Source organism: Scyliorhinus torazame, chromosome 22, assembly GCF_047496885.1.
Source record: "Scyliorhinus torazame isolate Kashiwa2021f chromosome 22, sScyTor2.1, whole genome shotgun sequence".
NCBI classification, from domain to species: domain Eukaryota; kingdom Metazoa; phylum Chordata; class Chondrichthyes; order Carcharhiniformes; family Scyliorhinidae; genus Scyliorhinus; species Scyliorhinus torazame.
This window is the reverse complement of record NC_092728.1, coordinates 27,518,302-27,533,190: the sequence shown is the minus strand read 5'-3', so window position 1 is coordinate 27,533,190 and position 14,889 is coordinate 27,518,302. Positions and strand designations below refer to the sequence as shown.

General features: G+C 50.5%; 1 protein-coding gene across 4 annotated transcripts in view; it reads right to left on the bottom strand.

Moving 5' to 3' along the window:
- The window catches only part of LOC140398979 (serine/threonine-protein kinase A-Raf-like), a 222,328-nt gene that overhangs the window by 55,565 nt on the left and 151,874 nt on the right, over positions 1-14,889 (bottom strand). For all 4 annotated transcript variants that reach the window (XM_072488001.1, XM_072488002.1, XM_072488004.1 and 1 more), the window contains 2 exons: positions 14,313-14,397; positions 6,234-6,410 (listed from right to left, as the gene is read on the bottom strand). In XM_072488001.1, the coding sequence (XP_072344102.1) occupies positions 6,234-6,410; positions 14,313-14,397 (262 nt within the window). The remainder of the gene's footprint in view (positions 1-6,233; positions 6,411-14,312; positions 14,398-14,889) is intronic.

The following is a 14,889-nucleotide window of genomic DNA, read 5'->3' as shown; positions in this document are numbered from 1 at the left end:
AAGCCTGTGTGAGAGAGAAAGCCTGTGTGAGAGAGAGAAAGCCTGTGTGTAAGAGAAAGCCTGTGTGTGAGAGAGAAAGCCTGTGTGAGAGAGAGAAAGCCTGTGAGTGAGAGAAAGCGTGCGTGAGAGAGAAAGCCTGTGTGAGAGAGAGAAAGCCTGTGTGAGAGAGAGAAAGCCTGTATGAGAGAGAGAAAGCCTGTGTGAGAGAGAAAGCGTGTGTGTAAGAGAAAGCCCGTGTGTGAGAGAGAAAGCCTGTGTGTGAGAAAGAAAGCCTGTGCGTGAGAGAGAAAGCCTGTGTGTAAGAGAGAAAGCCAGTGTGTGAGAAAGCGTGCGTGTGAGAGAGAAAGCCTGTGTGTGAGAGAGAAGGCCTGTGTGTAAGAGAAAGCCTGTGTGTGAGAGAGAAAGCCTGTGTGTAAGAGAAAGCCTGTGTGTGAGAGAAAGCCTGTGTGTTAGAGCGAAAGCGTGTGTGTAAGAGAAAGCCTGTGTGTGAGAGAGAAAGCCTGTGCGAGAGAGAGAAAGCCTGTGCGTGAGAGAGAAAGCCTGTGTTTGAGAGAGAAAGCCTGTGTGTAAGAGAAAGCCTGTGTGTGAGAGAGAAAGCCTGTGTGTAAGAGAAAGCCTGTGTGTGAGAGAAAGCCTGTGTGTTAGAGCGAAAGCGTGTGTGTAAGAGAAAGCCTGTGTGTGAGAGAAAGCCTGTGTGTAAGAGAAAGCCTGTGTGTAAGAGAAAGCCTGTGCGTGAGAGAAAGCCTGTGTGTAAGAGAAAGCCTGTGTGTGAGAGAAAGCCGGTGTATGAGAGAAAGCCTGTGTGTGAGAGAGAAAGCGTGCGTGTGAGAAAGCGTTCGTGTGAGAGAGAAATAGCGTGCGTGTGAGAAAGCCTGTGTGTGAGAGAGAAAGCCTGTGTGTGTGAGAGAGAAAGCCTGTGTGTGAGAGAAAGCCTGTGTGTGAGAGAGAAAGCCTATGTGAGAGAGAAAGCCTGTGAGAGAGAGAAAGCCTGTGTGAGAGAGAAAGCCTGTGTGAGAGAGACAGCCTGTGTGAGAGAGAAAGCCTGTGTGTGAGAGAGAAAGCCTGTGTGTGAGAGAGAAAGCCTGTGTGTGAGAGAGAAAGCCTGTGTGAGAGAAAGCCTGTGTGTGAGAGAGAAAAAACCTGTGTGTGAGAGAAAGTCTGTGTGTGAGAGAGAGCCTGTGTGTGAGAGAAAGCCTGTGAGTGAGAGAGGAAGCCTGTGAGTGAGAGAAAGCCTGTGTGAGAGAGAGAGAAAGCGTGTGTGTAAGAGAAAGCCTGTGAGTGAGAGAGAAAGCCTGTGAGTGAGAGAGAAAGCCTGTGAGTGAGAGAAAGCCTGTGTGAGAGAGAGAAAGCGTGCGTGTGAGAAAGCCTGTGAGAGAGAGAAAGCCTGTGAGAGAGAGAGAAAGCGTGTGTGTAAGAGAAAGCCTGTGTGTGAGAGAGAAAGCGTGCGTGTGAGAAAGCGTTCGTGTGAGAGAGAAATAGCGTGCGTGTGAGAAAGCCTGTGTGTGAGAGAGAAAGCCTGTGTGTGTGAGAGAGAAAGCCTGTGTGTGAGAGAAAGCCTGTGTGTGAGAGAGAAAGCCTATGTGAGAGAGAAAGCCTGTGAGAGAGAGAAAGCCTGTGTGAGAGAGAAAGCCTGTGTGAGAGAGACAGCCTGTGTGAGAGAGAAAGCCTGTGTGTGAGAGAGAAAGCCTGTGTGTGAGAGAGAAAGCCTGTGTGTGAGAGAGAAAGCCTGTGTGAGAGAAAGCCTGTGTGTGAGAGAGAAAAAACCTGTGTGTGAGAGAAAGTCTGTGTGTGAGAGAGAGCCTGTGTGTGAGAGAAAGCCTGTGAGTGAGAGAGGAAGCCTGTGAGTGAGAGAAAGCCTGTGTGAGAGAGAGAGAAAGCGTGTGTGTAAGAGAAAGCCTGTGAGTGAGAGAGAAAGCCTGTGAGTGAGAGAAAGCCTGTGTGAGAGAGAGAAAGCGTGCGTGTGAGAAAGCCTGTGAGAGAGAGAAAGCCTGTGAGAGAGAGAGAAAGCGTGTGTGTAAGAGAAAGCCTGTGTGAGAGAGAAAGCCCGTGAGTGAGAGAAAGCCTGTGAGTGAGAGAGAAAGCCTGTGAGAGAGAAAGCCTGTGTGAGAGAAAGCATGCGTGTGAGAAAGCCTGTGAGAGAGAGAAAGCCTGTGAGAGAGAGAGAGAAAGCGTGTGTAAGAGAAAGCATGTGAGTGAGAGAGAAAGCCTGTGAGAGAGAAAGCCTGTGTGTGAGAGAGAAAGCCTGTGTGTGAGAGAGAAAGCCTGTGTGTAAGAGAAAGCCTCTGCGAGAGAGAGAAAGCCTGTGTGAGAGAGAAAGCCTGTGAGTGAGAGAAAGCCTGTGCGTGTGAGAGAAAGCGTGCGTGTGAGAGAGAAAGCCTGTGTGTGAGAGAGAAAGCCTGTGTGAGAGAAAGCGTGCGTGAGAGAGAGAGAAAGCCTGTGTGAGAGAGAGAAAGCCTGTGTGAGAGAGAAGGCCTGTGTGAGAGAGAAAGCCTGTGCGAGAGAGAGAAAGCCTGTGTGAGAGAGAAAGCGTGTGTGTAAGAGAAAGCCTGTGTGTGAGAGAGAAAGCCTGTGTGAGAGAGAGAAAGCCTGTGAGTGAGAGAAAGCATGCGTGAGAGAGAGAAAGCCTGTGTGAGAAAGCGTGTGTGTAAGAGAAAGCCCGTGTGTGAGAGAGAAAGCCTGTGCGAGAGAAAGCCTGTGAGAGAGAAAGCGTGTGTGTAAGAGAAAGCGTGTGTGTAAGAGAAAGCCTGTGTGTGAGAGAGAAAGCCTGTGTGAGAGAGAGAAAGCCTGTGTGAGAGAGAAAGCTTGTGTGTAAGAGAAAGCCTGTGTGTAAGAGAAAGCCTGTGTGTGTGAGAGAAAGCGTGTGTGTAAGAGAAAGCCTGTGTGTGAGAGAGAAAGCCTGTGTGTGAGAGAGAAAGCCTGTGTGTGAGAGAGAAAGCCTGTGTGTGAGAGAGAAAGCCTGTGTGTGAGAGAGAAAGCCTGTGTGTGAGAGAGAAAGCCTGTGCGAGAGAGAAAGCCTGTGTGTGAGAGAGAAAGCCTGTGTGTGAGAGAGAAAGCCTGTGCGAGAGAGAAAGCCTGAGTGAGAGAGAAAGCGTGCGTGTGAGAGAGAAAGCCTGTGTGTGAGAGTGAAAGCCTGTGTGTGAGAGAAAGCGTGCGTGAGAGAGAGAAAGCCTGTGTGAGAGAGAGAAAGCCTGTGTGAGAGAGAAAGCGTGTGTCTAAGAGAAAGCCTGTGTGAGAGAGAGAAAGCCTGTGCGAGAGAGAAAGCCTGAGTGAGAGAGAAAGCCTGAGTGAGAGAGAAAGCCTGTGTGTGAGAGAGAAAGCCTGTGTGTGAGAGAAAGCCTGTGTGTGAGAGAGAAAGCCTGTGTGTCAGAGAAAGCCTGTGTGTGAGAGAGAAAGCCTGTGTGAGAGAGAGAAAGCCTGTGTGTGAGAGAGAAAGCCTGTGTGAGAGAGAAAGCCTGTGTGTGAGAGAAAGCCTGTGTGTGAGAGAGAAAGCCTGTGTGTGAGAGAGAAAGCCTGTGTGTGAGAAAGCCTGTGTGTGAGAGAAAGCCTGTGTGAGAGAGAAAGCCTGTGCGAGAGAGAGAAAGCCTGTGTGAGAGAGAGAAAGCCTGTGTGAGAGAGAAAGCCTGTGTGTAAGAGAAAGCCTGTGTGTAAGAGAAAGCCTGTGTGTAAGAGAAAGCCTGTGTGTGTGAGAGAAAGCGTGTGTGTAAGAGAAAGCCTGTGTGTGAGAGAGAAAGCCTGTGTGTGAGAGAGAAAGCCTGTGTGTGAGAGAGAAAGCCTGTGTGTGAGAGAGAAAGCCTGTGTGTGAGAGAGAAAGCCTGTGCGAGAGAGAAAGCCTGAGTGAGAGAAAAAGCGTGCGTGTGAGAGAGAAAGCCTGTGTGTGAGAGTGAAAGCCTGTGTGTGAGAGAAAGCGTGCGTGAGAGAGAGAAAGCCTGTGTGAGAGAGAAAGCGTGTGTCTTAGAGAAAGCCTGTGTGTGAGAGAGAAAGCCTGTGCGAGAGAGAAAGCCTGAGTGAGAGAGAAAGCGTGCGTGTGAGAGAGAAAGCCTGTGTGTGAGAGAGAAAGCCTGTATGTGAGAGAAAGCCTGTGTGTGAGAGAGAAAGCCTGTGTGTGAGAGAGAAAGCCTGTGTGAGAGAGAGAAAGCCTGTGTGTGAGAGAAAGCCTGTGTGTGAGAGAAAGCCTGTGTGTGAGAGAGAAAGCCTGTGTGTGAGAGAGAAAGCCTGTGTTTGAGAGAAAGCCTGTGTGAGAGAGAAAGCCTGTGTGTGAGTGAGAAAGCCTGTGTGAGAGAGAAAGCCTGTGTGTGAGAGAACGCCTGTGTGAGAGAGAGAAAGCCTGTGTGTGAGAGAAAGCGTGCGTGTGAGAGAAAGCCTGTGCGAGAGAGAGAAAGCCTGTGCGTGAGAGAGAAAGCCTGTGCGAGAGAGAGAAAGCCTGTGTGTGAGAGAGAAAGCCTGTGTGTGAGAGAGAAAGCCTGTGTGTGAGAAAGCGTGCGTGTGAGAGAGAAAGCCTGTGTGTGAGAGAAAGCCTGTGTGAGAGAGAAAGCCTGTGTGTGAGAGAAAGCCTGTGTGTGAGAGAAAGCCTGTGTGTGAGAGAGAAAGCCTGTGTGTAAGAGAAAGCCTGTGTGTGAGAGAAAGCCTGTGTGTGAGAGCGAAAGCGTGTGTGTAAGAGAAAGCCTGTGTGTTAGAGAAAGCCTGTGTGTGAGAGAAAGCCTGTGTGTGAGAGCGAAAGCGTGTGTGTAAGAGAAAGCCTGTGTGTTAGAGAGAAAGCCTGTGTGTAAGAGAAAGCCTGTGTGTGAGAGAAAGCCTGTGTGAGAGAGAAAGCCTGTGTGTAAGAGAAAGCCTGTGTGTGAGAGAGAAAGCGTGCGTGTGAGAAAGCGTGCGTGTGAGAGAGAAAGCGTGCGTGTGAGAGAGAAAGCCTGTGAGAGAGGAAAAGTGTGTGTGATAGTGTATGCATGTAAGTAGTGGGTGAGATTATCCTCCATCCTGGTAGCCGGCCAATGGCGTTTCCCACTGAGCGCACACCCACACCATCGGTAAGTCCACAAGCGCGAGTGCACTGCCGGCGAGACGGAGGATCCCGCCGATGGAGAATCCAGCCCAGTGTGTATCTGACTGAGTGTGTGTGACATATCGTGTGCATGTGAATAGTGTGTATGTCTATGATTGTGTGAATCTGTGATTGTGAGAGATAATGTGGGTCTGTGCGAATGGCTGCGCGAGTGAGAGTCTCATTGGCTACTCACTCCATTCCCTGCTCTGATTGGCTACTCACTCCATTCCCTGCTCTGATTGGTTACTCACTCCATTCCCTGCTCTGATTGGTTACTCACTCCATTCCCTGCTCCGATTGGCTCCCCACTCCATTCCCTGCTCTGACTGGTTACTCACTCCATTCCCTGCTCCGATTGGCTACCCACTCCATTCCCTGCTCTGACTGGTCACTCACTCCATTCCCTGCTCTGACTGGTCACTCACTCCATTCCCTGCTCTGATTGGTCACTCACTCCATTCCCTGCTCTGACTGGTCACTCACTCCATTCCCTGCTCTGACTGGTCACTCACTCCATTCCTTGCTCTGGTTGGTTACTCACTCCATTCCCTGCTCCGATTGGCTCCCCACTCCATTCCCTGCTCTGACTGGTTACTCACTCCATTCCCTGCTCCGATTGGCTACCCACTCCATTCCCTGCTCTGACTGGTCACTCACTCCATTCCCTGCTCTGATTGGTTACTCAAGCTGCCAAGACCCTCGAGACACACTGGCACGGAGTCGCCAGTCAGTGCTGCATGTGTCTGAGACACAGTGTGTGTGTTTGATAGTTCCCGCACACACATTTGCTGATTGTTACTCGCTGCAATCCCCGCTCTGATTGGTTACTCACTCCATTCCCTGCTGATTGGTTACTCACTCCATTCCCTGCTCTGATTGGTTACCCACTCAATTCCCCGCTAGATTGGCGACTCACTGCAATCCCCGCTCTGATTGGTTACCCACTCCATTCCCCGCTCTGATTGGTCATTCACTCCATTCCCTGCTCTGATTGCTCACTCACTCCATTCCCTGCTCTGATTGGACACTCACCCATTCCCCGCTCTGATTGGTCACTCCACTCCCTGCTCTGATTGGTGACTCACTATTCTCCGCCCTGATTGGTCACTCACTCTATTCCCTGGTCTGATTTGTTACTCCAATTTCTGCTCTGATTGGTTACTCACTCCATTCCCTGCTCGGATTGGTTACTCACTCCATTCCCTGAGCTGTCTGTCGAGCGATATCAATCAGCTGGAAGGTGTCGAATTTGGTCTCGAGGACGTGGAGGTGACGGTAAAGGCTGCTGCTTTCACACCACTGAGTGACGATGGCCATTTGTGGCTTTGTCATGAAACCCATGAAGAGCAGGATGTTGACGTGTCTTGTTTTCCTGCAGGAATAGAGAGAGATTGGTTCATCACAACTGGAGCAAAGAGGCAGTGCAGGCACACACATGAACCTCTCAAGGTGAAACACCCCCTCAGAGCAGACACACACACCCAAATCTTAGGCGGTGTAATCCACCACCCACTCACTTCCACCCAGAATAGAGACAAACACAAACAACAGGAGGGGTAACACCCCCCGAGAACAGAGAGACACACAAACCTCAGTGAATAGGTTCCTCCAGAGCAGACACACATACAAAACTCTCCACCCCAACACTCCCTCTACATTACTCCTCGCCCGCCCTGGATCCCTCTTTCCTTCTCCCCCCTCGCCTCTCCAACTGTCCACCGAGCTGCGCTCTCTCCCCCCACCCCCCCCCCAACTCCCCATCTCGCCCCGACAAAATCTGACCTGAATCCTCCTTTCTCCTCCCCTGCCGCGACTCGCCCTCCCCTGCCTCGACCCGCCCTCCCCTGCCGCGACCCGCCCTCCCCTGCCGCGACCCGCCCTCCCCTGCCGCGACCCGCCCTCCCCTGCCGCGACCCGCCCTCCCCTGCCGCGACCCGCCCTCCCCTGCCGCGACCCGCCCTCCCCTGCCGCGACCCGCCCTCCCCTGCCGCGACCCGCCCTCCCCTGCCGCGACCCGCCCTCCCCTTTTGCAGATGACACCAAGATTGGTGGCACAGTGGATAGTGAAGAAGGTTATCTAGGATTGCAACGGGATCTTGATCAATTAGGCCAGTGGGCCGACGAATGGCAGATGGAGTTTAATTTAGATAAATGTGAGGTGATGCATTTTGGCAGATCGAATCAGGCCAGGACCTACTCAGTTAATGGTATGGCGATGGGGAGAGTTATAGAACAAAGAGATCTAGGAGTACAGGTTCATAGCTCCTTGAAGGTGGAGTCGCAGGTGGACAGGGTGGTGAAGAAGGCATTCGGCATGCTTGGTTTCATTGGTCAGAACATTGAATACAGGAGTTGGGACGTCTTGTTGAAGTTGTACAAGACATTGGTACGGCCACACTTCGAATACTGTGTGCAGTTCTGGTCACCCTATTATAGAAAGGATATTATTAAACTAGAAAGAGTGCAGAAAAGATTTACTAGGATGTTACCGGGACTTGATGGTTTGAGTTATAAGGAGAGGCTGGATAGACTGGGACTTTTTTCCCTGGAGCGTAGGAGGCTTAGGGGTGATCTTATTGAGGTCCATAAAATAATGAGGGGCATAGATAAGGTAGATAGTCAACATCTTTTCCCAAAGGTAGGGGAGTCTAAAACTAGAGGGCATAGGTTTAAGGTGAGAGGGGAGAGATTCAGAAGGGCCCAGAGGGGCAATTTCTTCACTCAGAGGGTAGTGAGTGTCTGGAATGTGCTGCCAGAGGTAGTAGTAGAGGCGGGTACAATTGTGTCTTTTAAAAAGCATTTAGATAGTTACATGGGTAAGATGGGTATAGAGGGTTATGGGCCAAGTGCAGGCAACTGGGACTAGCTTAATAGTAAAAACTGGGCGGCATGGACTGGTTGGGCCAAAGGGCCTGTTTCCATGCTGTAAACTTCTATGATTCTATTCTATTCTATGACCCGCCCGCCCCTGCCGCGACCCGCCCTCCCAGCCGCACCCCGACCCTCCCACCCGCACCCCGACCCTCCCACCCGCACCCCGACCCTCCCACCCGCACCCCGACCCTCCCACCCGCACCCCGACCCTCCCACCCGCACCCCGACCCTCCCACCCGCACCCCGACCCTCCCACCCGCACCCCGACCCTCCCACCCGCACCCCGACCCTCCCACCCGTACCCCGACCCTCCCACCCGTACCCCGGCCCTCCCACCCGTACCCCGACTCTCCCACCCGCACCCCGACCCTCCCACCCGCACCCCGACCCTCCCACCCGTACCTCGACTCTCCCACCCGTACCTCGACTCTCCCACCCGTACCTCGACTTCCCCTCCCGTCCCGCGACTCCCCACCTCAACCCCCGTCTGCCCCCTTACACCCCATCTCCCCGTATTGCCCCCAACTCACCCTCTTGTTCCTCGACTCCTTCTCATGCCTTTCTTAATTCCAGTCTTCCTCCCTCCCTCTTCCCGACCTTTCTCCTCTTTCTCTGCCTTTGCCACTCTCTCAGTCCCAGTCTCCTTTTCCTCCCTGTCGTTCTCTCTTTCTCCCTCCCTCGGTCTCCACTCTCCGTAAATTACACTCTTTTCTTCTTCTGTTTCTGTCCCTCTCTCTCTCTCCCCCTCTCTTGTCCCCGTCTCTCTCCATCTTCTGTACCTAACAACAAATTAATTAGGAGCAGGATGAGGTCATTCAGCCCCTCGAGTCCTGCTCCTCCATTCAATAAGACACTGCCTGATCTGATCGGGGCCCCAACTCCATTTTCCTGACTCTCCCCCTCCCGCCATAATCCTTGACCTCCTTCCCCACCCCACTCTGAAACGAACCCTGGGGACAAACAGGGTCAAGAGTGGCACCAATCGTGCTCTCTCTCGGTGGCGCACTGCCTTCCGACAGTAACCGTTCTGCCATGTTGTTACTTGAAGTCTTTGCACAAGGCATTGGGGAATCTCCTTTCCAATCAATTGAGGAGGCTGCTATTTAAATCGATTGGCAGTACAAGACTTAAGTGCACCAGGTGATGATGACTGACAGTTATCTGCCAAGCACTTTTTTCTTCTCATATGATACCAATTTGTTGTTTCCTTTACATTGGTATTCTTGTGGTTGGTCCTGATGCGTGCAAGTTGAAAAGCTTTGACAAAAAAAAGTGTTTTTTTTTCAGAAATACTTAAAGCCTGATGGAGGAGTTATCTTTCCCCTGGCTGTGGAGGGGAGCAGGCCCAGAACAAGGGATGTGGTCTCGGGATGCATTTAGGACTGAGATGAGGAGAAATGTCTTTACTCGGGGTAGGGGGAGAAGGGGTGGGGGGAGGGCGAGGAGGTGATCCTCGACTACAGAATGCGGCAGAGGCCAAGTCAGTGAATATATTTAAGAAAATAAACAGATTTCTAGACTCTAAAGGTGTCCAGGGGTATGGGGAGGGCAGGAGTGTGGCGGTGAGATAGGGGATCTGCCGTGGTCATATTGGATGGCGGAGCAGGCTCGAATGGCCAAATAGCCTACTCCTGCTTCTGTTTTCTATACTTGTGTTTCCTAGGGCTACTCTGCTGAGAAAAGTAGCACTGTGAGGCTCTCAGAGGAGGGAAGGTCTCAGAGTCTGACCCAAATGGTTTCTCGGAGGTCGGCTTTTGGTTCTGACTATACAGCCTGAGCCAGGGATACATAGAACATAGAAAATACAGCACAGAACAGGCCCTTCGGCCCACGATGTTGTGCCGAACCTTTGTCCTAGATTAATCATAGATTATCATTGAATCTACAGTGCAGAAGGAGGCCATTCGGCCCCCTGAGTCTGCACCAGCTCTTGGAAAGAGCACCCTACCCAAACTCAACACCTCCACCCAACACCAAGGGCAATTTGGACATTAAGGGCAATTTATCATTGGCCAATTCACCTAACCCGCACATCTTTGGACTGTGGGAGGAAACCGGAGCACCCGGAGGAAACCCACGCAGACACGGGGAGGACGTGCAGACTCCGCACAGACAATGACCCAAGCCGCAATCGAACCTGGGGCCATGGATCTGTGAAGCAATTGTGCTATCCACAATGCTACCGTGCTGCCCTTAAGAACAAATAAATCTACACTATATCATTTTCCCGTAATCCATGTACCTATCCAACAGCTGCTTGAAGGTCACTAATGTTTCCGACTCAACTACTTCCACAGGCAGTGCATTCCATGCCCCCACTACTCTCTGGGTAAAGAACCTACCTCTGATATCCCTCCTATATCTTCCACCTTTCACCTTAAATTTATGTCCCCTTGTAATGGTGTGTTCCACCTGGGGAAAAAGTCTCTGACTGTCTACTCTATCTATTCCCCTGATCATCTTATAAACCTCTATCAAGTCGCCCCTCATCCTTCTCCGCTCTAATGAGAAAAGGCCTAGCACCCTCAACCTTTCCTCGTAAGACCTACTCTCCATTCCAGGCAACATCCTGGTAAATCTTCTTTGCACCTTTTCCAGAGCTTCCACATCCTTCCTAAAATGAGGCGACCAGAACTGTACACAGTACTCCAAATGTGGCCTTACCAAAGTTTTGTACAGCTGCATCATCACCTCACGGCTCTTAAATTCAATCCCTCTGTTAATGAACGCGAGCACACCATAGGCCTTCTTCACAGCTCTATCCACTTGAGTGGCAACTTTCAAAGATGTATGAACATAGACCCCAAGGTCTCTCTGCTCCTCCAAAATGCCAAGAACTCTACCGTTAACCCTGTATTCCGCATTCATATTTGTCCTTCCAAAATGGACAACCTCATACTTTTCAGGGTTAAACTCCATCTGCCACTTCTCAGCCCAGCTCTGCATCCTATCTATGTCTCTTTGCAGCCGACAACAGCCCTCCTTACTATCCACAACTCCACCAATCTTCGTATCATCTGCAAATTTACTGACCCACCCTTCAACTCCCTCATCCAAGTCATTAATGAAAATCACAAACAGCAGAGGACCCAGAACTGATCCCTGCGGTACACCACTGGTAACTGGGATCCAGGCTGAATATTTGCCATCCACCACCACTCTCTGACTTCTATCGGTTAGCCAGTTCGTTATCCAACTGGCCAAATTTCCCACTATCCCATGCCTCCTTACTTTGTGCAGAAGCCTACCATGGGGAACTTTATCAAATGCCTTACTAAAATCCATGTACACTACATCCACTGCTTTACCTTCATCCACATGCTTGGTCACCTCCTCAAAGAATTCAATAAGATTTGTAAGGCAAGACCTACCTCTCACAAATCCGTGCTGACTATCCCTAATCAAGCAGTGTCTTTCCAGATGCTCAGAAATCCTATCCTTCAGTACCCTTTCCATTACTTTGCCAACCACCGAAGTAAGACTAACTGGCCTGTAATTCCCAGGGTTATCCCTAGTTCCTTTTTTGAACAGGGGCACGACATTCGCCACTCTCCAATCCCCTGGTACCACCCCTGTTGACAGTGAGGACGAAAAGATAATTGCCAACGGCTCTGCAATTTCATCTCTTGCTTCCCATAGAATCCTTGGATATATCCCGTCAGGCCCGGGGGACTTGTCTATCCTCAAGTTTTTCAAAATGCCCAACACATCTTCCTTCCGAACAAGTATTTCCTCAAGCTTACCAATCTGTTTCACACTGTCCTCTCCAACAATATCGCCCCTCTCATTTGTAAATACAGAAGAAAAGTACTCATTCAAGACCTCACCTATCTCTTCAGACTCAATACACAATCTCCCGCTACTGTCCTTGATCGGACCTACCCTCGCTCTGGTCATTCTCATATTTCTCACATATGTGTAAAAGGCCTTGGGGTTTTCCTTGATCCTACCCGCCAAAGATTGTTCATGCCCTCTCTTAGCTCTCCTAATCCCTTTCTTCAGTTCCCTCCTGGCTATCTTGTATCCCTCCAATGCCCTGTCTGAACCTTGTTTCCTCAGCCTTACATAAGTCACCTTTTTCCTCTTAACAAGACATTCAACCTCTCTTGTCAACCATGGTTCCCTCACTCGACCATCTCTTCCCTGCCTGACAGGGACATACATATCAAGGACACGTAGCACCTGTTCCTTGAACAAGTTCCACATTTCACTTGTGTCCTTCCCTGCCAGCCTATGTTCCCAACTTATGCACTTCAATTCTTGTCTGACAACATCGTATTTACCCTTCCCCCAATTGTAAACCTTGCCCTGTTGCACGTACCTATCCCTCTCCATTACTAAAGTGAAAGTCACAGAATTGTGGTCACTATCTCCAAAATGCTCCCCCACTAACAAATCTATTACTTGCCCTGGTTCATTACCCAGTACTAAATCCAATATTGCCCCTCCTCTGGTTGGACAATCTACATACTGTGTTAGAAAAGCTTCCTGGACACACTGCACAAACACCACCCCATCCAAACTATTTGATCTAAAGAGTTTCCACTCAATATTTGGGAAGTTAAAGTCGCCCATGACTACTACCCTATGACTTCTGCACCTTTCCAAAATCTGTTTCCCAATCTGTTCCTCCACATCTCTGCTACTATTGGGGGGCCTATAGAAAACTCCTAACAAGGTGACTGCTCCTTTCCTATTTCTGACTTCAACCCATACTACCTCAATAGGGTGATACTCCTCGAACTGCCTTTCTGCAGCTGTTATACTATCTCTAATTAATAATGCCACCCCCCCACCTCTTTTACCACCCTCCCTAATCTTATTGAAACATCTATAACCAGGGACCTCCAACAACCATTTCTGCCCCTCTTCTATCCAAGTTTCCGTGATGGCCACCACATCGTAGTCCCAAGTACCGATCCATGCCTTAAGTTCACCCACCTTATTCCTGATGCTTCTTGCGTTGAAGTATACACACTTCAACCCATCTCCGTGCCTGCAAATACTCTCCTTTGTCAGTGTTCCCTTCCCCACTGCCTCATTACATGCTTTGGCGTCCTGAATATCGGCTACCTTAGTTGCTGGACTACAAATCCGGTTCCCATTCCCCTGCCAAATTAGTTTAAACCCTCCCGAAGAGTACTAGCAAACCTCCCTCCCAGGATATTGGTGCCCCTCTGGTTCAGATGCAACCCGTCCTGCTTGTACAGGTCCCACCTTCCCCAGAATGCGCTCCAATTATCCAAATACCTGAAGCCCTCCCTCCTACACCATTCCTGCAGCCACGTGTTCAACTGCACTCTCTCCCTATTCCTAGCCTCGCTATCACGTGGCACCGGCTACAAACCAGAGATGACAACTCTGTCTGTCCTGGCTTTCAACTTCCAGCCTAACTCCCTAAACTTGTTTATTACCTCCACACCCCTTTTCCTACCTATGTCGTTGGTACCAATGTGCACCACGACTTCTGGCTGCTCCCCCTCCCCCTTAAGGATCCTGAAGACACGATCCGAGACATCCCTGGCCCTGGCACCCGGGAGGCAACATACCTTCCGGGAGTCTCGCTCGCGACCACAGAATCTCCTATCTATTCCCCTAACCATTGAATCTCCTACAACTATTGCTTTTCTATTCTCCCCCCTTCCCTTCTGAGCCCCAGAGCCAGACTCAGTGCCAGAGACCTGGCCGCTAGGGCCTTCCCCCGGTAGGTCATCCCCCCCAACAGCATCCAAAACGGTATACTTGTTTTGAAGGGGAACGGCCACGAGGGATCCCTGCACTGTCTGCCTGTTTGTTTTTTTCCCCCTGACTGTAACCCAGCTATTCTTGTCCTGTACCTTGGGTGTGGTTACCTCCCTGTAACTCTTCTCAATCACCCCCTCTGCCTCCCGGATGATCCGAAGTTCATCCAGCTTCAGCTCCAGTTCCCTAACACGGTCTTTGAGGAGCTGAAGTTGGGTGCACTTCCCACAGGTATAGTCAGTGGGGACACCGGTGGTATCCCTCACCACCCACATCCTACAGGAGGAGCATGTAACTGGCCTAGCCTCCATCCCCTCTTACCTTACAGAATATAGCTGCTGTGTGGACTAACTAGATCTCCGCCCTCCGACTCTGCTCCCAGTCAGCTACACTTCCTGTAAACTCCTGGCTCTCTTCGCACTCTTTGCGGAAATGTCGGAAACAAAATGAAAGGAGCACCTTACTCCCTCCTCACCTAACTCCCTCGGTCACCAAACTCTCACTATCGCACTCAAAAAGCACCAAATTCAGCACTCCCTCGGTCACCAAACTCTCACTATCGCACTCAAAAAGCACCAAATTCAGCACTCCCTCGGTCACCAAACTCTCACTATCGCACTCAAAAAGCACCAAATTCAGCATACAGTGAGCGTCGAACCTGAGAACCTGCACTTCGTTCTTGAACGCCTGGAGCTGTTCTGGAGCGGGATAAGTCACTTTTAGAATCTTGATCGCCACGTCACCTGTAAGAGAGGCGGAAAGCGAAATGTCAGAGCGAGACAGACAGGCACTGGGGATCGGCGGAAAGCCAGTTGTTACAAAAATGGAGAAAGCCATACTTTATTAATGCTTGGGAGACGGATACAGGGACAGAGAGCGAGGGAGGAAAGGGTGATGCCAGGCAGGATGAGAGCTCCAGGGGAATTGGGGAGAAGAAAGAAAAACACTGAGACCGAGCGGGAAAATGAGAGCAGAATCAGTTGGGAAGGTGAGGAAGCAAACAATGGGAGAGGGAATGCGGAACGGAGAAGAGAAAGCTGCAGGAGCTGAGGGTAGGGAGAGATGATTCTGAATTTGACATTCCTCAAATTAGATTGGACAGTGAGGAAGAAAGAAGAAATGAGGATAAATTGAGTTACCTTTGGGAGGAAAATCAAGAGTTATTACAGTCACATAAAATAAATTGGGAAGTACAAAAGCAATTATACATGATGTAGATGTAGGAACTGCTACTC